We start from the raw sequence: 24,328 nt of genomic DNA on the forward strand, positions 1-24,328 counted from the left end.
GCTGGATGTGCAGAAACCCTTTCAAAAAGGTCTGAACCTCAGGAAGAACAGCCAATTGTTTTTGGAAGAAGATGGACAAAGCAGAGATCTGGACCTTGATGGAGCCCAGGCTCAGTCCCATATCCACCCCTGCTTGCAGGAAAAGGAGAAAACGTCCAAGTTAAAACTCCACCGCCGGAAACTTCTTGGCCTCACACCAAGAAATATATTTCTTCCAAATGCGATGGTAATGTTTAGACGTTACCCCCTTCCTGGCCTGTATCAGGGTAGGAATGACCTCACTCGGGATACCTTTCCGAGCTAAGATCTGGCGTTCAACTGCCATGCAGTCAAACGTAGCCGCGGTAAGTCTTGATAAGCGAACGGCCCCTGCAGAAGCAGATCCTCCCGAAGAGGTAAAGGCCAGCAGAAGATCCAGCAGATCCGAAGCTTCTTGTTGAGGCGTGAGGCCATCATGTATATGTGGGGAACCCCCCACCAACCGGTTACCTCCTCGAACACCTTCGGATGGACACCCCACTCCCCTGGATAGAGATCGTGTCTGCTGAGGAAGTCTGCTTCCCAGTTGTCTACGCCCGGAATGAAGATTTCCGATATCGCCACTGCGTGCCTTTTTGCCCAGATGAGGATTTTTGACACCTCTGACATGGCAGCGCTGCTCTTCATTCCGCCTTGTCGGTTTATGTAGGCCACTGTGGTCACATAGTCCGTCTGCACCTGAACAGCCCGATCCCGTAAAAGGTGTGCTGCTTGCAGAAGGGCGTTGTAAACGGCCCTGAGTTCCAGGATGTTTATTAAGAAGTGACTCTTGATCCGACCATCGTCCCTGAAAGGTTTCCCCCAGAGCGACTGCTTCCCAACCTCTTAGACTTGCATCTGTGGTTAAAAGGATCCAGTCTTGAATTCCGAACCTTCTCCCTTCCAGAAGGTGCGGAAGTTGCAGCCACCAGAGTAGTGAAATGCTGGCTTTCGGAAACAGGCGTATCCTCCAAGCCTCCTGAGTAGCCGTGTCGTGAGCGCGATGGAATGCAACAATCTCACCCTGGACAACGCCTTGATCAGGAGATCGTCCAGATATGGAATTATGTTCACCCCCTGTTTGCGGAGGAAAACCATCATCTCCGCCATCACCTTGATGAAGATCCTCAGTGCTGTGGAGAGGCCAAACGGTAGCGCCTGGAACTGATAATGATCGTCCATCAGCGCAAACCTGAGATATGCTTGATGCGGCGTCCAAATGGGAATGTGGAGGTAAGCATCCTTGATGTCCAGGGACAGCAGGAACTCCCCCTCCGACAGGCCTGAGATGACAGCTCTCAGATGCCATCTTGAATTTGAACTCCCTGAGATAAGGGTTCAAAGATTTTAAGTTTAGAATAGGCCGTACCGAACCATCCGGTTTCGGTACCACAAAAAGGTTCAAATAATAACCCTTGTTCCACTGCTGAAGTGGGACCGGAACAAGGACTTCTGACACCACCAATTTTCTGATGGCCTCCAAAAGAATGGTCTTGTCTGCCAGCTGGCAAACCCAACCTGAAGAAAAGGTGAGGCGGGGGATCTTGAAACTCCAGTCTGTACCCTCTGGACACTATATTCAGGACCCTGGGGTCCAGGCCAGACGACACCCAGACGTGGCTGAACTGCCAGAGTCTAGCCCCCACCTGACCTTCCTCCAGGCCTAGCTGTCCACCGTCATGCGGAGGACCTAGGGATATCAGAAGCGGGCTTCTAGGTCTGGGAACCTGCGGGAGCAGGTTTCTTTCCTTTGGCACGACCACCTCTGAAGAAGGTGTTCGAAGGCTTATTCTTTCTAGGCCTCGCAGGCCAAAAGGACTGTGACCTGGTAGATGTAAAAATAGGATTTTGATACCTGCCGGTAAATCCTTTTCTCTTAGTCCGTAGACGATGCTGAGGTCACCAAAAGAACCATGGGGTATAGACGGGATCCGCAGGAGACATGGGCACTTTAAGACTTTTAAGGGGCGTGACCTGGCTCCTCCCTCTATATCCCTCCTCCAGACTCAGTATAGGAACTGTGCCCAGAGAGACGGACATTTCGAGGAAAAGAATGATTAAACCATGGTGAGCATCATACCAGCTCACGCCTTAAGCATGCCGTACAACATGACATTCAACTGAACACGTCAACGGACATGAACAAAATTCAGCAACATGCTGAACAGAAGTGAAACACAACTAGTGTGTAACCACAACTAATACCGCAGATACAGTACGCACTGGGACAGGCGCCCAGCATCCTCTACGGACTACGAGAAAAGAATTTACCGGTAGGTATCAAAATCCTATTTTCTCATACATCCTAGAGGTTGCTGGGGTCACCAAAAGAACCATGGGGTTATACCAAAGCTCTAAAACCGGGCGGGAGAGTGCGGACGACTCTGCAGCACCAATTGACCAAACTTGAGGTCATCATCGGCCAAGGTATCAAACACGTTTGCTAAGTTTTACAAGTTTGATACCTTGGCCGGTTGGTTCATGTGGAAAGATGAAACCACTTTCGGCAGAAAATGTTGACGAGTTTTCAACTCTGCTCTATCTTCATGAAAGATCAAATAAGGGCTCTTGTGAGACAAGGCCGCTAACTCAGACACCCGCCTTGTGGATGCCAAGGCCAACAGGATGACCACTTTCCAAGTGAGGAATTTCAATTCCACCTTCCCTAAGGGTTCAAACCAACGTGATTGAAGGAACTGCAACACCACATTAAGGTCCCATGGTGCCACAAATGGAGGTTGGATGTGTAACACACCCTTCACGAAAGTCTGAACTTCCGAAAGGGAGGCCAATTGTTTTTGAAAGAAAACCGATAAGGCTGAAATCTGAACCTTAATCGAGCCCAATTTTAGGTCCGCATCCACACCTGCTTGCAGAAAATGGAAAAAACGCCCTTCCGTAGGAGCCTTCTTGGATTCACACCAAGAAACATATTTTCTCCAAATACAGTGGTAATGTTACAACGTAAATCCTTTTCTGGCCTGAATAAGAGTGGGAATAACCTCGCTGGGAATACCCTTGCGAGCTAGGATCAGGCGTTCAACCGCAATGCCGTCAAAACGTAGCCGCTGTAAGTCATGATACACGCACGGCCCTTGCTGCAACAGGTCCTCGCGGAGAGGAAGAGGCCAGGGATCTTCTACGAGTAATGCCCGAAGATCCGGGTACAAAATCATCCTTGGCCAGTGTAAAGATATGAAACAGAGGGTAAAACTGTATTTATGGCATTTCAATCTTTATAGCGTTTAATGTACTTTTTATTCCTCTGTTTTCCTGTCTCTCTGGCTTGTGTCCCTATTACCCCATGTGTGTGTTCATCCATTAGCCTATATATTCTGTACTATAATCTTACCTAGGTAAATACAGGTGGGCTGTGACCTGGTACCTAGTGCTGTCATGTATGTTATTGTAGGAGGATGCCAGTCTGGTATGAGGTTATTACAGGTTATCAGTGCTATGTCTATTGAGTCCATCTATGATCCTTATATGGTCACACAGGAAATACATTTGAGGACCAGGTAATGTCTCTTTGAAGCTTCTCCACCACAGGGGACAATCAGGACTTAAACCAATTTCCCTGTCATTGTTCCTTCTGTTTACTTTCCACTGTTCCATCCTGGTCCCTCACAGACAATAAGGAGCCTGACCCAGCATGTGGTCAGCAGGAGAAGGCCAGCTGTGGGAGGGAGTAGGGAAATACCTGAGGTGGGATACCCCCAATCAGGAACCTGCGTCTCCTCCCCAGGTGAGCGTGGCATGATGGGCATTTGGAAGGTTTTAAAAGAGGTTGCGCAGGTCAGCTCCTCAGGTTAGTCGCAGAACTCTGGCTAAGGGGTGATTCTCTGCCAGGGTACCTTGTGGAACGCATTACTACTGCAAGGACTAATCTGCTATTACTGCTGTGTGGACTCAGTGATAGTTCTGCTGTATGGACTTGTTTATCTGGAACTTCTGCACGGAATTGCTGTGGACCTAAATCCTCTACTGGGACTTACTATCTGGACTGCTACCTGTATACTGTTTCTGGGCTATATTTACGTCTGTTTCCTGTGAATTATCTATTCCTGTGTGCGGTGAGAAATAAACCATCACTTTGGTTTCATCGGCTCTGTGTCTGAGTGATTAGAAGAACCCCGTATCCTCACAGCCAGTCTGGGACCACGAGGACTGCTCGAACTTTTGTTCTTCACAAGATCTTTAGAACTTTTGGAATGAGAGGAAGTGGAGGGAATACATACACCGACTGAAACACCCACGGTGTCACCAGTGCATCCACTGCCGTTGCTTGAGGGTCCCTGGACCAATACCTCTGAAGCTTCTAGTTGAGACGAGACGCCATCATGTCTATATGGGGAACCCACCAAAGACTTGTCACTTCTGTGAAGACCTTTTGATGGAGGCCCCACTCTCCTGGATGGAGATAGTGTCTGCTGAGGAAGTCTGCTTCCCAGCTGTCCACTCCTGGAATGAATATCGCTGATAGAGCGCTTGTATGCTTTTCTGCCCAGCGGAGAATCTTTGTGGCTTCTGCCATCGCTGCTCTGCTTTTTGTTCTGCCCTGGCGGTTTATGTACGCTACTGCTGTGATATTGTCCGATTGGATCAGTACGGGCAGAGTGCGAAGAAAACTGTCGCCAGCAGTCTCCCTATAAAAAAATAAACTCTAAACTGAGTCTGGTAGGAGGGGCATAGAGGGAGGAGCCAGCCCACACTCTCAAACTCTTAAAGTGCCAATGGCTCCTGGTGGACCCGTCTATACCCCATGGTACTAATATGGACCCAAGCATCCTCTAGGACACAAGAGAAAAAAAAACAAAAAAACACACACTATAATGACATTTGCATACAGTCAGATTAAACTGAGGTGATACTGTATAATATCAGTGTATAATACACACAGCTCCTCTACATATCATATAGTGACAGTCACTTTAGTATATTGGGGAGACCCTAAATCCCACCTACCTGATCCTCCTGTGGGATCCTGTGATTCTCCTCTGTACAATCCTGGGAATACAGAGGACGGGGACATCTCTCTGGGGTATCTCTGTTACTGGGCCCATCTGTAGGAGACACACAGTGACTGAGTACAGTGTATATATGTGATTATCAGGTGATGTGTGTATATAGGGGCCCCAATACCTGCTCTCCCCTGTACAATACATGACAGTCTCCTCTTACCCAGTGATGTGAGGGGCCGGTGATTCTCCATCATCACGTCCTTGTATAGACCCCTGTGTTCCTCTATACACTCCCCCTCCTGCATGGAGACATAGACAGTGACATCCTGACACCTTATAGGAACCTGACACACACAGTGATACAGTCATCACCCAGACACATAACCTGGTGTTACTGTATAATGCCCCATTCCCAGCAGTCACCTCTCCATTCATCACCCAGACACATCCCCCGGTGTTACTGTATAATGCTCCATTCCCAGCAGCCACCTCTCCAGTCATCACCCAGACACATCCCCTGGTGTTACTGTATAATGCCCCATTCCCAGCAGTCACCTCTCCAGTCATCACCCAGACACATTCCCTGGTGTTACTGTATAATGTCCTATTCCCAGCAGTCACATCTCCAGTCATCACACAGACACATCCCCCGGTGTTACTGTATAATGTCCCATTCCCAGCAGTCACCTCTCCAGTCATCACCCAGACACATCCCCCGGTGTTACTGTATAATGTCCCATTCCCAGCAGTCACCTATCCAGACATCACCCAGACACATCCCCTGGTGTTACTGTATAATGTCCCATTCCCAGCAGTCACCTCTCCAGTCATCAACTAGACACATTCCCTGATGTTGCTGTATAATGTCCCATTCCCAGCAATCACCTCTCCAGTCATCACCCAGACACATCCCCTGGTGTTACTGTATAATGCCCCATTCCCAGCAGTCACCTCTCCAGTCATCACCCAGACACATCCCCCAGTGTTACTGTATAATGCCCCATTCCCAGCAGTCACCTCTCCAGTCATCACCCAGACACATCCCCTGCTGTTACTGTATAATGCCCCATTCCCAGCAGTCACCTCTCCAGTCATCACCCAGACACGTCCCCCGGTGTTACCGTATAATGTCCCATTCCCAGCAGTCACCTCTCCAGTCATCACCCAGACACGTTCCCTGGTGTTACTGTATAATGTCCCATTCCCAGCAGTCACCTCTCCAGTCATCACCCAGACACATCCCCTGGTGTTACTGTATAATACCCCATTCCCAGCAGTCACCTCTCCAGTCATCACCGAGACACGTTCCCCAGTGTTACTGTATAATGCCCCATTCCCAGCAGTCACCTCTCCAGTCATCACCCAGACACATCCCCTGCTGTTACTGTATAATGCCCCATTCCCAGCAGTCACCTCTCCAGTCATCACCCAGACACGTCCCCCGGTGTTACCGTATAATGTCCCATTCCCAGCAGTCACCTCTCCAGTCATCACCCAGACACGTCCCCTGGTGTTACTGTATAATGCCCCATTCCCAGCAGTTACCTCTCCAGTCATCACCCAGACACATCCCCTGGTGTTACTGTATAATACCCCATTCCCAGCAGTCACCTCTCCAGTCATCACCCAGACACGTCCCCCGGTGTTACCGTATAATGTCCCATTCCCAGCAGTCACCTCTCCAGTCATCACCCAGACACGTCCCCTGGTGTTACTGTATAATGCCCCATTCCCAGCAGTCACCTCTCCAGTCATCACCCAGACACATCCCCTGGTGTTACTGTATAATACCCCATTCCCAGCAGTCACCTCTCCAGTCATCACCGAGACACGTTCCCCAGTGTTACTGTATAATGCCCCATTCCCAGCAGCCACCTCTCCAGTCATCATCCAGACACGTCCCCTGGTGTTACTGTATAATGTCCCATTCCCAGCAGTTACCTCTCCAGTCATCACCCAGACACATCCCCTGCTGTTACTGTATAATGCCCCACTCCCAGCAGTCACCTCTCCAGTCACCACCCAGACACATCACCTGATGTTACTATATAATGTCCCATTCCCAGCAGTCACCTCTCCAGTCATCACCCAGACACGTCCCCTGGTGTTACTGTATAATGTCCCATTCCCAGCAGTTACCTCTCCAGTCATCACCCAGACACATCCCCTGGTGTTACTGTATAATACCCCATTCCCAGCAGTCACCTCTCCAGTCATCACCGAGACACGTTCCCCAGTGTTACTGTATAATGTCCCATTCCCAGCAGTCACCTCTTCAATCATCACCCAGACACGTCCCCCTGTGTTACTGTATAATGTCCCATTCCCAGCAGTCACCTCTTCAATCATCACCCAGACACGTCCCCTGGTGTTACTATATAATGACCAATTCCCAGCAGCCACCTCTCCAGTCATTACCCAGATACATCCCCTGGTGTTACTATATAATGTCCCATTCCCAGCAGTCACCTCTCCAGTCATCACCCAGACACGTCCCCTGGTGTTAATGTACAATGCCCCATTCCCGGCAGTCACCTCTCCAGTCATCACCCAGACATGTCCCCCTGTGTTACTGTAAAATGTCCCACTCCCAGCAGTCACCAACCAATGTGAATTTAGGATCGTACCGTGTCCTTAAATGTGAAAGGGGCACCAGTACTAGATAGTATAAGGGGTTCTACTACACTAAACACGCCCCCTTTTAAGTGATCACGCCCCCTTTTCTGGATCGCATGCACATGATTGAGTCCTTGACTTTTGCTTACCCCCACTTTAAAATTTCCACTTCGACCACTGATGCTACCCCTGTATATTATGACAAAACAGGCCGCTCCTCCTGTATACTATAACAGCACTGGATGCTACCCTGTATACTATAACAACACAGGCCACTCCCCCTGCATATTATGCCAATACAGGCCGCTCCCCCTGTATACTATGACAGCGCAGGATGCTACCCCTGTATATTATGACAACACAGGCCGCTCCTCCTGTATACTATGACAGCGCAGGATGCTACCCCTGTATATTATGACAACACAGGATGCTACCCCTATATATAACAATACAGGCCGCTCCCCCTGTATACTATAACAGCACAGGATGCTACCCCTGTATATAATGACAACACAGGCCACTCCCCTGTATATTATGACAACACGGGATGCTATCCCTGTATATTATGACAACACAGGCCGCTCCTCCTGTACACTATAAAAGCACAGGATGCTACACCCTGTATTTTATGACAACACAGGCTGCTCCTCCTGTATTTTATGACAACACAGGCTGCTCCTCCTGTATTTTATGGCAACACAGGCTGCTCCCCCTGTATACTATGACAACACAAGCAGCTCCCCCCGTATACTATGACAACATAGGATGCTACCCCTGTATAGTATGACAACACAGGCCACTCCTCCTGTATATTATAACAACACAGGCCACTCCCATTGTATACTTTGACAGCACAGGATGCTACTCTTGTATATTATGAAAACACAGGCCACTCCTCCTGTATACTATGACAGTACAGGAAGCTACCCCTGTATATTATGACAATACAGGCCGCTCTACCTGTATACTAAGACAGCACAGGATGCTCCTCCTGTATATTATGACAACATAGGCTGCTCCCCCTGTATTCTAAGACAGCACACGATGCTACCCCTGTATATTATGACAACACAGGCCACTCCTTCTGTATAGAAAGACAATACATGCTGCTCACCCGATATAATAATAGTAACAAGACGCCACAGGCACCTCCCTCTGTATAAAAGGGCAACACAGGCTGCTCCCCCTGTAGAGTAGGACTACACATAGCGCTCCCCTGTATAGTACAATGCCATTATATGTATAGCATACCCTCCAACATTTTACACAGAAAAATCGGTACAAACCCGGAAATGGGCGTGGCCGCGGGAAAAGGGGGCGTGGTTACGTCCCTTTTCCTATACTTTCAATGGAAGTTTGGAGAGCCAAAAATCGGTACAGACCATGAGAAAAAGGCTATTAAAAAGGTATGGAGGGTATGGTATAGAATAACGGTAATGGCGGGGTTTGCACCACCTGTATTATGGTAACGGCGGGGTCTGCACCACATGTATTACGGTAACGCCGGGGTCTGCGCCACTTGTATTACGGTAACGGCGGGGTCTGCGCCACCTGTATTACGGTAACAGCGGGGGCTGCGCCACCTGTATTACGGTAAAGGCGGGGTCTGCTCCACCTGTATTACGGTAACGGCGGGGTGTGCTCCACCTGTATTACGGTAACGGCAGGGTCTGCACCACATGTATTACGGTAACGCCGGGGTCTGCGCCACTTGTATTACGGTAACGGCGGGGTCTGCGCCACCTGTATTATGGTAACAGCGGGGTCTGCGCCACCTGTATTACGGTAATGGCGGGGTCTGCGCCACCTGTATTACAGTAATAGGACACTAGAGTGTCAGACACCTGTACAGGGATAATGCAGCACCAGAGGCTGCTCCAGCTGCACTATAACAAGGCACCAGAGGCTGCTCCCCCTGTAGTACAGAACCTGACACCAGAGCTGCTCAGCCTATAGAATAATAATAATAATAATATCATTACCTGCTGCCAGACACAGCAATGGCTGCTCTCTGCTCCTGCTGCCTTGTGGGAATGATAGAAGGAAGGCGGAGCTCAGACCAGGGGAAAATGGCCGCCGCTCCTGACGTCACTACACGGCCAGGGAACCTATTGCTGCTGCCGGACTGGTCTACAAGAAAATGGCCGCCGGCCTCCTGCACTGAGGACATGTGTGGCAATAGTAAATACAGAGGGCGAGGCTGTGGGCGGGGTGAAGGAGGGGAGGGGCCAGTAACCAGTAAGCCGACTTTGCCAATCATGCCCTACTTCCTGCCTGTGCGTTCCACCTTACTTCCGTAATGTGCGTTCCACATACAGGAAGTGAGTTTTCATCGACTGCTGCAGCCTCTCAGTGTCCGTGGAGATCAGGTAATGGCGTCTTACTATACAGGGGGAGCATTATGTGGTGTCCTGTTATTATTAATATACAGGGGGTGCAGCCTGTGGTGACCTGTTATGAATATTATACAGGAGGAGCAGCCTGTGGTGTCCTGTTATTGTTGTTATACAGGGGTTGCAGCCTGTGGTGTCCTGTTATTGTTATTATAAAGGGGGAGCAGCCTGTGGTGTCCTGTTATTAATACTATACAGGGGGAGCAGCCTGTGTTGTCCTGTTATTATTATTATACAGGGGGAGCAGCCTGTAGTGTCCTGTTGTTATCATACAGGGGTAGCGCTCTGTGGTGTCCTGTTGTTATTAGTATTATTATACAGGGGGAGCGGCCTGTGGTGCCCTGTTATTATTAATATACAGGGGGTGCAGCCTGTGGTGACCTGTTATGAATATTATACAGGGGAAGCAGCCTGTGGTGTCCTGTTATTGTTGTTATACAGGGGTTGCAGCCTGTGGTGTCCTGTTATTGTTATTATAAAGGGGGAGCAGCCTGTGGTGTCCTGTTATTAATACTATACAGGGGGAGCAGCCTGTGTTGTCCTGTTATTATTATTATACAGGGGGAGCGGCCTGTGGTGCCCTGTTATTATTAATATACAGGGGGTGCAGCCTGTGGTGACCTGTTATGAATATTATACAGGGGAAGCAGCCTGTGGTGTCCTGTTATTGTTGTTATACAGGGGGAGCAGCCTGTGGTGTCCTGTTATTGTTATTATACAGGGGAGCAGCCTGTGGTGTCCTGTTATTGTTGTTATAAAGGGGGAGCAGCCTGTGGTGTCCTGTTATTAATACTATACAGGGGGAGCAGCCTGTAGTGTCCTGTTGTTATCATACAGGGGTAGCGCTCTGTGGTGTCCTGTTGTTGTTATTAGTATTATTATACAGCGGGAGCGGCCTGTGGTGTCCTGTTATTATCATACAGTGGGAGCGGCCTGTGGTGTCCTGTCGTTATTATTATTATACAGGGGGAGCGGCCTGTGGTGTCCTGTTGTTATTAGTGTTATACAGGGGGAGTAGGTTTTTGTGTACGGTTATTATTATCAAACCCTCCAATATGACCCGCCCCACTAGGTACAAAATGCTCTGTTTCTGGACTTTCTTCTTAATTTATTGCCATCACCTGTGAAGAAACAGCTTTCTTATCATTTAACTAGTTCAACACAGGTGATGGAAATCATAAATTAAGAGGGAAGTCTAGAAACAGAGCATTTTGTACCTTGTGGGGCGGGTCATGTTGGTGGGTCTGTATTATACAGGTATTATACAGAGGGAGCTGCCTGTGGTGTCCTGTTATTATTATTATTATACAGAGGGAGCTGCCTGTGGTGTCCTGTTATTAGTGTTATACAGGGGGAGCAGGTTTCTGTGTACGGTTGTTATTATTATACATGTACAGCAGGTTGTGGTGTCCTGGTATTATTATTATACATTGGGAGTGGTGGTGATGTCCTACAATACTGGAGGAATGGTCTGAGGTGTCCTGCTTTTAAAGACATCAGTTATTATTTTTATACTGGGTGCAGCCTTTAGTGTCGTTATTATTAATTTTATTATATGTAATTGTGGGGACTGAGAATATTGCTCAGTATGAAGCAAATGTATATCACACACCTGGGAGTGTCACAGTGACATCACATATCTATAGTAATAATACAGGGACATGACTGGGGAGGTGAGGGAATCTGGGAGTGTCACAGTGGCATCACTTATATCTCTAGTAATAATATAGGGACATGACTGGCAAGGTGAGGGGTACAGGGAGTGTTACAGTGACGTCACTTATATCTATAGTAATAATACAGAAACATGACTGCGGAGGTGAGGGGAACTGGGAGTGTCACAGTGCTGTCACTTATATCTTAAGTAATAATACAGGGACATGACTGGGGAGGTGAGCGGATCTGGGAGTGTTACAGTGACATCACTTATATCTCTAGTAATAATACAGGAACATGACTGGGGAGGTGACGGGATCTGGGAGCGTCACAGTAACGTCACTTATATCTCTAGTAATAATACAGGGATATGACTGGGGAGGTGAGGGGATCTGGTAGTGTCACAGTGACGTCACTTATATCCATAGTAATAATACAGGGACATGACTGGGGTGGTGACGGGATCTGAGAGCTTCACAGTGACGTCACTTATATCTCTAGTAATAATATAGGGACATGACTGGCAAAGTGAGGGGTACTGGAAGTGTTACAGTAACGTCACTTATATCTCTAGTAATAATTCAGGGACATGACTGGGGAGGTGAGGGGATCTGGGAGCATTACAGTGACCTCACATATCTTTAGTAATGTAACCCCTCTTTTACCTGGGGGTACAGTGTACGTGTGCCATGTACCTCCACCCAAGCTATTTAGAGCCCAATACTCTAATCGCTTAAGAAATACCCTACCCCTGTAGTGGTCGCCTATAATAATAATATAATTAGTATGTGATGTAACCAGATAGGACTATGCACATTTACCTATCGTACCTTTTCTTTGTGATTTTCAGGCTCTTCCACAGATACGGAGACAGTTCCACCGGTAAGTATACTAGTTTTAATATGTAAGAAGTTATAGGCCACCTTATACAGTTATATCATATAATACTCAAACCATGAACCATTCTAATAATATACCCCACCTATACATAATAATATACCCCACCTATACATAATCATATACCCCACCTATACATAATCATATACCCCACCTATACATAATAATACACCCCACCTATACATAATAATACACTCCACCTATACATAATAATACACCCCACCTATACATAATAATACACCCCACCTATACATAATAATACACCCCACCTATACATAATAATATACCCCACCTATACATAATAATATACCCCACCTATACATAAGGTAATGCATACAATACAGAACATACGACTCCACAAGAAAGTTGTGGGGCTGTGTTTGAAAAACCACCCGGGTTCTCTTACTATAATCGTGCACGGTTGGGGTCCTTTCGTGTCTGTGTATAAGAAGTCCTCTGGGTTATATGGGTCTCCACTAGGAGCAATTGTCCTCACGATTGTTGAGCAATCCCTACTTTACGGCAATGAATAGCATGGTTTCCATGGAAGATCTAATTGTAGCGCTCCTAGACAACCTGAAACAGGAAGGTAGTACGTGGAGCTGTCCACCCTGGAATCCCTGACACCCGTGGGCTACTCGTTGGTGCTCCTTCCAGCAAACTCTCATCAGTGAGTTCAGTAGCACCCTCACCACCTGTGTCGGTTCCACCCGGCATCCCTGGCAGTTCACAAGTGTTCACTTTATTCAGCATTCTACCAGCATCTCCAGCTTCCAGTGTGTCATCTGCTGATCATTTCCTATGCATACCATCTATGCAGCGGATAGCTGTTTTCTGGACTTATCATCTCCAGGTCTTCTAAGACGGTAGAGTGTGATACCATTCTCAACAGCATCCTATTATTCCTGTAGCTAGGAACTGTATTGCTATTGTTATGCTACAACTCCATATTGCTGAGCACCACTGTCTTCCTTGAACTGTCAATGTGCAAGTGAACTGTGTTTAATAAACATCTTAAACTTTTACAAGTTGTCTTGGTCACGCCTTCGGGCATCTGTGGTAAAGTTCCTGCATGTCCAAGAACCCTGTACTGCCTCCCAGGTTCACATACACCTCAGCCTCTACAACTGAGGCCTCCTCTGGTCAGCACCAGCCCTCTGTTGTGACAATTTTGATGTACCAGAAGCCGGCTTCTGGTCCTGGAAACCTGCAGGTGCAGGTTTTTTGGATTTTGCACAACCTCCTCTAAAGAAGGTGGTAGGAGGCTTGGACTTTTTAGTCTTAGCGGCTCGAAAGGACTGCGATGCAGATGAAGAAAAGGGTTTCTTTGTAGAAGGCGGAGCTGAGGGAAGAAAATGTGACTTACCCGCGGTTTCTGTGGAAATCAACGAATCCAACGCTTCCCCAAATAGAGCCTGACCTGTGTAGGGTAGGTTCTCCACACTTCTCCTGGAGTCCACGTCTGCAGACCATTGGCGTAGCCAGAGTCCCCCGTAAGCTGAGATGGACATGCAAGATATTCTTGCATTCAGCGTACCCAGATCCTTCACGGATGTTGCGTAAAAACAATTCAATGTCACTCCTATCCATCGTATCGAAGCCCTCTAGTACCGAGCCTGACCACTTTACTATAGCTTTAGAGATCCACGCACAGGCAATAGTAGGCCTTAACGCCACCCCTGACGCATTGTATATGGATTTGAGCGTAGTGTCAATCTTACGATCAGCCAGTTCTTTCAATGCTGTAGAACCCGGGACAGGTAAAACCACCTTTTTTGATAGCCTGGAGACAGATGTGTCAACTATGGGCGGGGTCTCCCAACTTTACTTATCCTCTTCAGGGAAGGGAAAAGCAACCAGAATCTTTTTGGGGATCTAGAATTTTTTCTCCGGGTCTCTCCAGGATTTAACAAATATAGCGTTTAATTCTTTGGACGCCGGGAAGGCTAGCGAGGCTTTCTTATTGTCTGTGAAGTAATCCTCCTCAGTTTGCACAGGTGGTGTCTCAGTAATGTGTAACACATCTCTAATGGCCTCAATCATCATCTGCACACCCTTTGCAAGGGATGCCGCTCCCCTCAGCACATCCCCATCACCGTCCGCCGTGTCGGAGTCGGTATCTGTGTCATCCTGCGTAATCTGGGCAAGTGCACGTTTCTGAGGGTACACGCTAGGGGTTTTCTAAGGAACAGGAATGGAACCTGACCTCCCTGCCATCTGCTTTAAAACCTGAGTTTCAGTCTCAGTATGGGCTACCCTAGTAGAGATCTCAGAGAGCAGTCCCTTAATAAAAGCTAGCCATTCTGGCTCAGTAACAGGAATCGGAGACAAAACATTACATTCCTGGGTACAGGAAATAGACTCTTCTGGAGAAGAAGCGTCCTCTGTAGCATAAGACACAGAATCCCTGGACATGGTTATGTGAGAAACATAAACCCACACTCACACAGGAAAACGTCAGACACCGTTTCCCCCCAAATCCTTCAGAGAAGCACAGAGCTTGGAGCCAGCACACACAGCCTATGGGGGAGTGTATTTTAGCATAGCAGGGCTGCATTCACTTGTGCACTCCTGCTAAGCTAAAAAAGTTTCCAGCAACCTAGGAGTAAGGCTGGATCTACTTACCCTGTGCTACGGATCCAGCGATGTTCCTCCCGGCTTTGACGTCAGACATCTGCCCTCCGTTTGCCTGGAAACACCTGCGTTCGGACGACCACTCCCCGAAAATGGCATCCAACGGTGAGTATCCGCCACGGATCGCCTCTCCGCTGTCAAACTTCCTGCGTTCAGCGCTGCATCTTTTTTCATTGTGAGAGTCGTTGCCCGGCGACTGTAGTGTCATGGGGGACAGTGACTCACTCGCCACCGGAATTCTTCTGGCTCTGTTAGGGGGTGGCGGCATGCTGCCGGAGTGAGCGTTTGCCTGGGGCAGCTAACGATCAGAACCCTCAGGAGCTCAGTGTCCTGTCAGCGGAGATAGTGGCTCAGACCCTGCAGGGCGGACACTACTCCCCCCCTAAGTCCAACGAAGCAGGAAGGCTGTTGCCAGCAGCCTCTCAGTGCCTAAATTACTCTTAGAAAACAGTAAAACTGAAGAAGCTCTAGGAGTTCCCCTAGCTGTGACCGGCTCCTCCGGGCACATTTTCTAAACTGAGTCTGGTATAAGGGGCATACAGGGAGGAGCCAGCCCACACTATTAAACTCTTAGAGTGCCAATGGCACCTAGTGGACCCATCTATACCCCATGGTACTAATGTGGACCCCAGCATCCTCTAGGACATATGAGAAACACGGTTTTCCAAGTTATAAACTTAACATGCACGTGTTGCAAGGGTTCAAAACTTGACTGCAAAAACATGCAAATCTAGACTCAAGTCCCATGGAGCTGTAGGTGGAATAAATGGAGGTTGAACTCTAAGGACACCTTGCAGGAAATTGTGAACTGTTGTCAAAAGAGCCAAACTCTGCAAACCTGCACCATTAGGTTTGCTAAATGTAGTTCTCCATCTAACCCCGTCTGTCAAAAGAGCAAAAGACGGGATAACGTGAAAGAAGATGTCGGAAACATCCTAGCTTCACACCAACCTATATAATCTTGCCAAATCCTGTAATAATGAACTGCTGAAACTGGCTTCCTAGCACGTAACACGTGACTGTGGAATGCCCTCTCGTCTTGAGAGTGGTCTCAACAGCCACCCGTAAAAAGCAGGCGCGCTAAATCGGGGTAAAGGAACGACCCCTGCTGTAGTAGGACTGGAAGTAGCGGAATCAGCCAGGGATCGTCTGCGAGTAGACCATGGAGATCCGAGACCACACTCTCCGAGGCCAACAAGGCACCACTAGTAGGACGGTCGTGGACTCTCGTTTGATCCGCTTTAGCAACCGAGGAAGCAGCGGAAACGGAAATAGATACACGAGGCTGTACGGCCACGCTATGGTGAGAGCATCCACTGCCACTGTCTTTGGATCTCTTGTTCTGGACACATAACTGTCTGATGATTATGGTGAGAAGCCATTAGATCCACCTTTGGGTAACCACCACTGGACTAACATCTGGAACACTTCTGGATGTAAGGCACATTTTCCTGGAGGAAAATCCTGACGACTGAGCTAATCTGCTTCCCAGTTGTGCACTCCTGGAATGAAGACCGCCAACAATATCATGTGGTGATGTTCGGCCCAATTGAGGATTCGAGCAACTTCTCGCATGGCCATGCGACTTACAGTCCGTCCTTGTCTGTTGATGTATGCAACTTCCGTCGCGTTGTCCGACTGAACCTGAACAGTCTGAGACAGGAGCAAGTCAACTGCCTAACGCAGAGCGTTGTAAATTGCCCTGAGTTCCAGGACATTGATTGACAGTAATCTTTCTTGGTCTGAACATAGACCCTGAAACTGACAATGTTGGACCAGTGCTCCCCAACCTCTGAGACTTGCGTCCATCATCAGACTTATCCAATTCCAGCCTCCGAACCTTTTTCCCGCAGTGAGATTGTGTATGTGGAGATACAAGAGTAGTGATACTCTGGCCCTGGAGACAAGCGCACCATCTGATGTATTTGTAGATGAGAGCCGGATCACTATGCGAGAAGATCCAGTTGAACGGGACCTAAAGTGGAAATCTTCTGAACTGGAGTGTGATGAAAGATGCCCCCATCTGTCTTAACAGTCGAATGCACAAATGCACCGAGACTGTCCGTGGTTTGAGCGCTAGCAGTACTAGATGACGAATAGCATGTACTTTCTGTTGTGGCAGGTAAATGCATTGATCCACCGTAATCAGAATCATTCATAAAATTGAATTCTTTGACACGACTTGATTTATTTATTTATTTTTTTAAGTTGACAATCCAACCGTACTGTACAACAGTAAGGCATGTTTATGAAGTATTTGTTGAGACAAAGCCTTGATGAGAAGGTCATCTAAGTACGGAACGATTATCACTCCCAGGGATCTGAGATGAACTATCATCACAGACATCACCTTTGTGAATACCCGAGGCGCTTGTTGTACTGCAAATTTAAGTACGCCAGATGCGGTGGCCAAATTGGAATGTGTAAGTACGCATCCTAGAAATCCCGCAAAATCATGAATTGCTGTCATTCTAAACCTCCAATCCATCTTGAATGTGTAGTAAGTGACGTACCGATTGAACCCCTTTCGGTTCCATATCTGTGTGACCGACCCATCCAGCTTTGGTACTTCAAAAAGATTGGAATAAAACCCTTGACCTTGTTGGTGTACTGGAACCTGAACCAAAACTGCTTAATGTACGAGAGACTGAATAGCGGTCTACAGACCTGCCCACTTGTCTGCTGACACAGGTAGACCTGTCTTGAAAAACCGCATCGGTGGTAGACAGTCAAACTCCAATTTTTAAACCTTTGAAAACAAAATTGCGGATCCACCCATCTGTGATGTCTGAAACCACGCGAAGTGAAACATCTGAAGGCGTGCTTCCACAACTGAAGAGCTGAGATGGGCTGGAAGCACGTCATGCCACTGGCTTGTCAGCGGCCTTTGTGTCCTGACGACGATTAGTGGTTTGTTGAAAACCACGTCCCTCTGCGTTGTTGTTACTCTAGCCCAGCCTCGAAAGGACTAAGGTCTAAAAGATTTGAACGCTGGTCCAGCATATTTCCTTTTAGGAACTGGTGCAGGCAATGGCAGGAAAACAGATCCCCCTCCCCCGTTGACTGAGAGTTCCATTTGTCCAATTCAGGACCAAATAACATCAGTAGAAGGCAACGCCCCTATTCCTCATTTTGACTCTGCCTCGGCCTGTCAAGAACGCAAACCACAGCATGTGTCAGGCTGCAAGCCGAGAACAAACTTGTCCAACGTTCAACGAAGCCGTACCTAAATACTCAACCAATTCACGAATGTGATCGGTAAGAAATATATGCTGGTCTGAGGAAAAACCCTGTTGTAGGCCTAACCTGAGCTGTTTCATGCAACTGCAGCCTTGTTAACCCAAACTCCAACTCAAACAGGTGTAAGCATCACCCCTGTTGCTGTATACATGGACTTTAGCATGGCCTCCAGCTTACTCTCCGAGGGGTCTTTAAGCGTAGCTGCACCCGGGACTGGAATAGTCAATTTTAGTGAAAGTTTATAAACTGAAGACTCCACCGATGGCGATTTAGTTGTCATAGCCGGTGGGAAAAGATATTTAGACAGAAATCGTGTTGTCCCAGAAAAGTGTTTAACTGGATTTAGCCATGCTTCTATTAACTGCTTATTCAGAGATATGAATAAGAAAAACACACAGTCGCCCATAGTCTGCTAGCAATAAAACCTCATATGTTTCAGTGCAACCTAGCAGCTGGCGTACCGCTCTAATGAGATCATCATAGCTCGGGCTATTAGTGACCTCACTATCTGACCCCTGACCCAATGTGAGATATCAGACGTGGCGTTGAATCGTCAGAATGTAATTATGAGACAAACGATGACCATTCTTAGAAATTGAACTATACATGGACTTTGTAACCCAGCAAAGTTTCTAGAAACATCCTGAGCCCACATTGGCTGCTCACACGGTATTAACCGTGAATCAGACTTAGCCGCCTCATGGTCTTTTCGTGCAGCGGACAACTCTGACTGCAAATCAGCCATTCTCACAGTTATCACAGACAAGCTGCTGTTTCTCATATTGTCATGCAGACAGACAATAATACAGTGAGACAACGTCCGCACAACTCAGTGAAAATAACTGTAGCGTCTATAATACCACGTGCACCGCACTGTCTTATAGAGGAAATCTATGCTGGTCACTGTGCCACCTACTAAACACCCCTGCCCCCTCCAGTAGCATTGTGTTGTAGGACTGACATATTGCTGTAGGAAGAAGCAGGAAGTAGGTGTGTCACCTTTGTGTGAAAACGGCGTCCCAGCATGTGTTTTTTTTTCAAAATTAACATATAGACATCTGACTATACCCTAGATGTAAAACCCATGTACACCCAAAAGCACTCATAACCTAGGCTTAATAGCCTGTTATGTCCCTTATAGCCCTGGCCACCATACCTTATATTTAGAGGAACCGCTGAACTAGGGACCGCCATGACCTCCCCAAATGCTTAAAGCAGTGAGCCGCACCTAGCTTCTTCCACCCACACCCCCTCGCATTGTATACCAAGTGCCGGCTCTGAGTGACGGTGCCCTGCAGCAGCTACCCACCGTGGTCTGTGCGCTGGTGGAAGCCGGAGAGCGGGGTAGATGTGTGATGTGACGGGCGTCCAGTGGCAGCAGTGTGATCTGTCCGCTGCTGGGAGCTGCGCTGCCGGGAGCCGCTTCTCTGTAGCCACGAGGTGTAGCCTGACAGGTGCCCAGCGGCAGCATTATGTGACCGCTGCTGGGAGCCGCTTCCCAGTTGTCTAGAGGGACAGATTATAGAGGGTAGCGCTGTTTGGAGCTGCGCTGTCAGGTGCCGGGGAGCGGGCAGGTGTGGCGCGACACAGGTGCTCAGTGGCAGTATGTGTCTGACCGCTGGTGGGAGCCGGGAAGCGGGGGAGTTTGAGCCAGTAAAGCTATACCTTAGTAAGCAGCTCGTGCAAAACACATTTCCCACACATGGAGTGAGAACAGTTAGAAAAATTAAAAGTAAACCCTGGAATGACTCCAGGATGCGACCTTCCGTGGTGAAGGCACAAAAAACACTGAGGCATCTTGGGAGTATGGAGGTGGGAAGAGGGTTACACATTTAAATATTTCAATGTTCCTATCCCTGCTATCGCACCGTCCATATCCCAAGAGTACTACAGTGCCCCCTAGTGGATGAAAAAGAAATAAGTGATGTCACTGTGACACTCCCAGATTCCCTCACATCCCCAGTCATATCCCTGTATTATCACTATAGATATAAGTGACGTCACTGTGACGCTCCCAGATCCCCTCACCTCCCTAGTCACGTCCCTGTATTATTACTATAGATATAAGTGATGTTACTGTGACGCTCCCAAATCCCCCTCACCTCCCCAGTCATGTACCTGTATTATTACTACAGATATAAGTGACATCACTGTGACACCCCCAGATCCCCTCACCTCCCAAGTCATGTCCCTGTATTATTATTATTATTATAATAGATATAAGTGATGTCACTGTTCCTCTCCCAGATCCCCTCAACTCCCCACTCATGTCCCTGTATTATTACTATAGATATGTGATGTCACTGTAACACTTCCAGACCCCCTCACCCCCCAGTCATGTCCCTGTAGCATTATTCTTATTATAATTATTAGTAGAGATAAGTGGTGTCACTGTGACACTCCAAGATCCCCTCACCTCTCCAGTCATGTCCCTGTATTATTACTATAGATATAAGTGATGTCACTGTGATGCTCCAATATCCCCTCAAATCCCCAGTCATGTCCCTGTATTATTACTAGAGAAATGTAATGTCACTGTGACGCTGAGATCCACTCACCTCCTTAGTCATGTCCCTGTATTAATACTACAGATATAAGTGATGTCACTGTGAAATTTCCAGATCCCCATACATCCACAGTCATGTCCCTGTATTATTTCTAAAGCTATTAGTGATATCACTGTGATGTTCCCAGTTCCTCTCACCTTCCAATTCATGTCCCTGTATAATTACTATAGATATAAGTGACGTCACTTTGAAGCTCCCAGATCCCCATCACCTCCCTAGTCATGTCCATGTATTATCACTATAGATATAAGTGATGTCACTCTGAGACTCCCAGGCCCCCTCACCTCCCCGGTTATGTCCCTGTATTATTACTATAGATATAATTCATGTTACTGTAACGCTCCCAGATCCCTTCACCTCCCCAGTCATGTCCCTGTATTACTATAGATACAAGTGATGTCACTGTGATGATCCCAGATCCTCTCACCTTCCACTCACGTCCATATATTATTATATAGATAAGTTATGTCACTGTAACACTCCCAGACCCCCTCACCTCCAGGTCATGTCCCTGTATTATTACTATAGACATAAGTGATGTCACTGTGACGCTCCCAGATCCTCTCACCTCCCACTCACGTCCCTGTATTATTACTATAGATATAAGTGATGTTACTGTGACGCTCCCAGATCCCCGTCACCTCCCCAGTAATGTCCCTGTATTATTACTATAGATAAGTGACGTCACTGTGACATCCCCAGATCCCCTCACCTTCCCAGTCCTGTCCCTGTATTACTATAGATATTAGTGATGTCATTGTAACATTACCAGATCCGTTCACCTCCCCAGTTGTGTCCCTGTATTATTACTATAGATATGAGATGTAACTGTAACACTCCCAGAGCCCCTCACCCATGTCCCTGTATTATTATTATAATTAAAGATATAAAGTTTTATTTAAAGTGATGGATAAAGGTGGAGCCATGGATATAGCTTATCTAGACTTTAGTAAGGCTTTTGACACTGTTCCACATCGCAGACTGCTAAATAAACTTGAAAGTTTGGGATTGGATATTAGGATTATTGAATGGATAAGATCTTGGTTGAAGAATAGAAAACAGAGAGTTGTGGTAAATGGAGTGCATTCACAGGAGGGAAATGTTACCAGTGGAGTACCCTAGGAATCTGTACTTGGACCAGTGCTTTTTAATATCTTTATTGGTGACATTGCAAATGGCATTAAAGGGAAAGCATGCCTTTTTGCAGATGACACAAAGGTATGCAACAGGGTAGACATACCAGGTGGGGTAAAACAAATGATTGAGGATCTAGGTAGACTAGAGGAATGGTCAAGAGTCTGGCAATTACAGTTTAATGCCAAAAAAATGCAAAATCATGCACTTGGATCTCAAAAATCCTAAAGCTAAATATAGTATTAATGGCACTATACTGGAAACTACTGAGAATGAAAGGGATCTAGGAGTCACTATTTCAGATGACTTAAAGACAGGTAAGCAATGTAACAAGGCAATGAGGAAGGCTAGTCAGATGCTTGGCTGCATTGGGAGAGGAATCAGCAGCAGAAAGAAAGAAGTAATAATGCCACTGTATAGGTCATTGGTACGGCCTCATCTAGAATACTGTATTCAGTTCTGGAGGCCATATCTTCAAAAGGATATTAATACATTAGAAACTGTACAAAGGAGGGCAACTAAAATGGTGCATGGCCTACATCACAAAACATACCCAGAAAGACTAAGAAATCTCAATATGTATAGTTTGGAGCAGAGAAGGGAAAGGGGGGACATGATAGAAACTTTCAAATATATCAAGGGTTTTAACAAAGTCCAGGAGGGAAACATTCTCCAAATGAAGAGAAGCAATAGGACACGAGGACATGCACTGAGGCTGGAGGGGGGGAGGTTCAGGGGAAATTTGCGGAAAAATTATTTCACAGAAAGGGTAGTGGACAAGTGGAATAGCCTCCCATCAGAGGTGGTAGAGGCTAAGACAGTAGAGCAATTTAAACATGCATGGGATAGACATAAGGATATCCTTACAAAGAAATAAGGATCAAATAAGGTTAGAGATAAAAATAATGTAAAAAAAAAAGGGGACAGACTAGATGGGCCAAGTGGTTCTTATCCGCTGACAAATTCTATGTTTCTAAGTGATGTCACTATGATGCTCCGAGATCTCCTCATCTCCCCAGTCATGTCCCTGTATTATTATTATAGATGTAAGTGGTGTCACTGTGACGCTCCCAGATCCCCTCACCTCCCCAGTCATATTTTCTGTATTATAACTAGAGATATGTAATGTCACTGTGATGCTCCTAGATCTACTTACCTCCATAGTGATGTCCCTGTATTAATACTATAGATATAAGTGATGTCACTGTGTCGTTTCCAGATCCCCATACCTCCCCAGTCATGTCCCTGTATAATTACTATAGATATAAGTGACGTCACTATGATGCTCTCATATCCCCTCACCTCCCCAATAATGTCCCTCTATAATTACTATAGATATAAGTGATGTCACAGTGACACTCCCAGATACCCTCACGTCTCCAGTCATGTCCCTGTATTATTACTATAGATATAAGTGATGTCACTGTGAAGCTCCCACATCCCCATCACCTCCCCAGTCATGTCCCTGTATTATCACTATAGTTATAAATGATGGAAATGTGACGCTACCAGATTTCCCCCACCCCAGTCATGTCCCTGTATTATTATTATGATGTAAGTGATGTCACTGTGACATTCCCAGCTGCCCTCACCTTCCCAGTCATGTCCCTGTATTATTACTATAGATTTAAGTGATGTCACTGTGACATTCTCAGATCCCCTCACTTCTCCAGTCATGTCCCTGTATTATTACTATAGATGTAAGAGATGTCACTGTGACATTCCCAGATGCCCTTACCTTTCCAGTCATGTCCCTGCATTATTACTATAGGTATAGGTGATGTCAATGTGAAGCTCCCAGATCCCCTCACCTCCCCAGTCATGTCCATGTATTATTACTATAGATATAAGTGATGTCACTGTGACTCTCACAGATTTCCTCACCTCCCCATTCATGACCTTGTATTATTACTAGAGATACAAGTAATGTCACTGTGACAGTCCCAGGCCCCATCACCTCACCAGTCATGTCCCTGTATTATTACTATAGATATAAGTGATGTCACTGTGACTTTCACAGATTTCCTCACCTCCCCATTCATAACCTTGTATTATTACTAGAGATACAAGTAATGTTACTGTGACAGTCCCAGACCCCATCACCTCCCCAGTCATGTCCCTGTATTATTACTGTAGATATAAGTGAAATCACTGTGTCATTCCATCATCCCCTAACCAGTCATGTCCCTGTACTATTACTATAGATGTCACT

The 24,328-nt window shown here is 46.9% G+C and overlaps 3 protein-coding genes across 5 annotated transcripts in view; 1 reads left to right on the forward strand and 2 right to left on the reverse strand.

The window, feature by feature from the left end:
• LOC134983899 (oocyte zinc finger protein XlCOF7.1-like) overlaps positions 1-5,285 on the reverse strand; it is a 32,178-nt gene extending 26,893 nt beyond the window's left edge. For both annotated transcript variants that reach the window (XM_063949512.1, XM_063949511.1), the window contains exons 1-2: positions 5,200-5,285; positions 4,980-5,081 (exon numbers count right to left, since the gene is read on the reverse strand). In XM_063949512.1, coding sequence (XP_063805582.1) covers positions 4,980-5,081; positions 5,200-5,284 — 187 coding nt within the window. In that variant the 5' untranslated portion in view covers position 5,285. The remainder of the gene's footprint in view (positions 1-4,979; positions 5,082-5,199) is intronic.
• Positions 1-24,328, reverse strand: part of LOC134983892 (oocyte zinc finger protein XlCOF22-like) — a 630,483-nt gene that overhangs the window by 260,263 nt on the left and 345,892 nt on the right. The gene's annotated exons all lie outside the window — the stretch shown is intronic.
• The window catches only part of LOC134983904 (zinc finger protein 665-like), an 89,295-nt gene continuing 74,863 nt past the window's right edge, over positions 9,897-24,328 (forward strand). The window contains exons 1-2 of one of the 2 annotated variants that reach the window (XM_063949516.1): positions 9,897-9,964; positions 12,495-12,526. The gene's annotated coding sequence lies outside the window, so the exon portion shown is untranslated. Of the gene's footprint in view, positions 9,965-12,282; positions 12,527-24,328 lie in introns of those variants that run through there. The other variant, XM_063949517.1, reaches the window with a different exon arrangement.

Source organism: Pseudophryne corroboree, assembly GCF_028390025.1.
Source record: "Pseudophryne corroboree isolate aPseCor3 chromosome 3 unlocalized genomic scaffold, aPseCor3.hap2 SUPER_3_unloc_28, whole genome shotgun sequence".
Lineage (NCBI taxonomy): Eukaryota > Metazoa > Chordata > Amphibia > Anura > Myobatrachidae > Pseudophryne > Pseudophryne corroboree.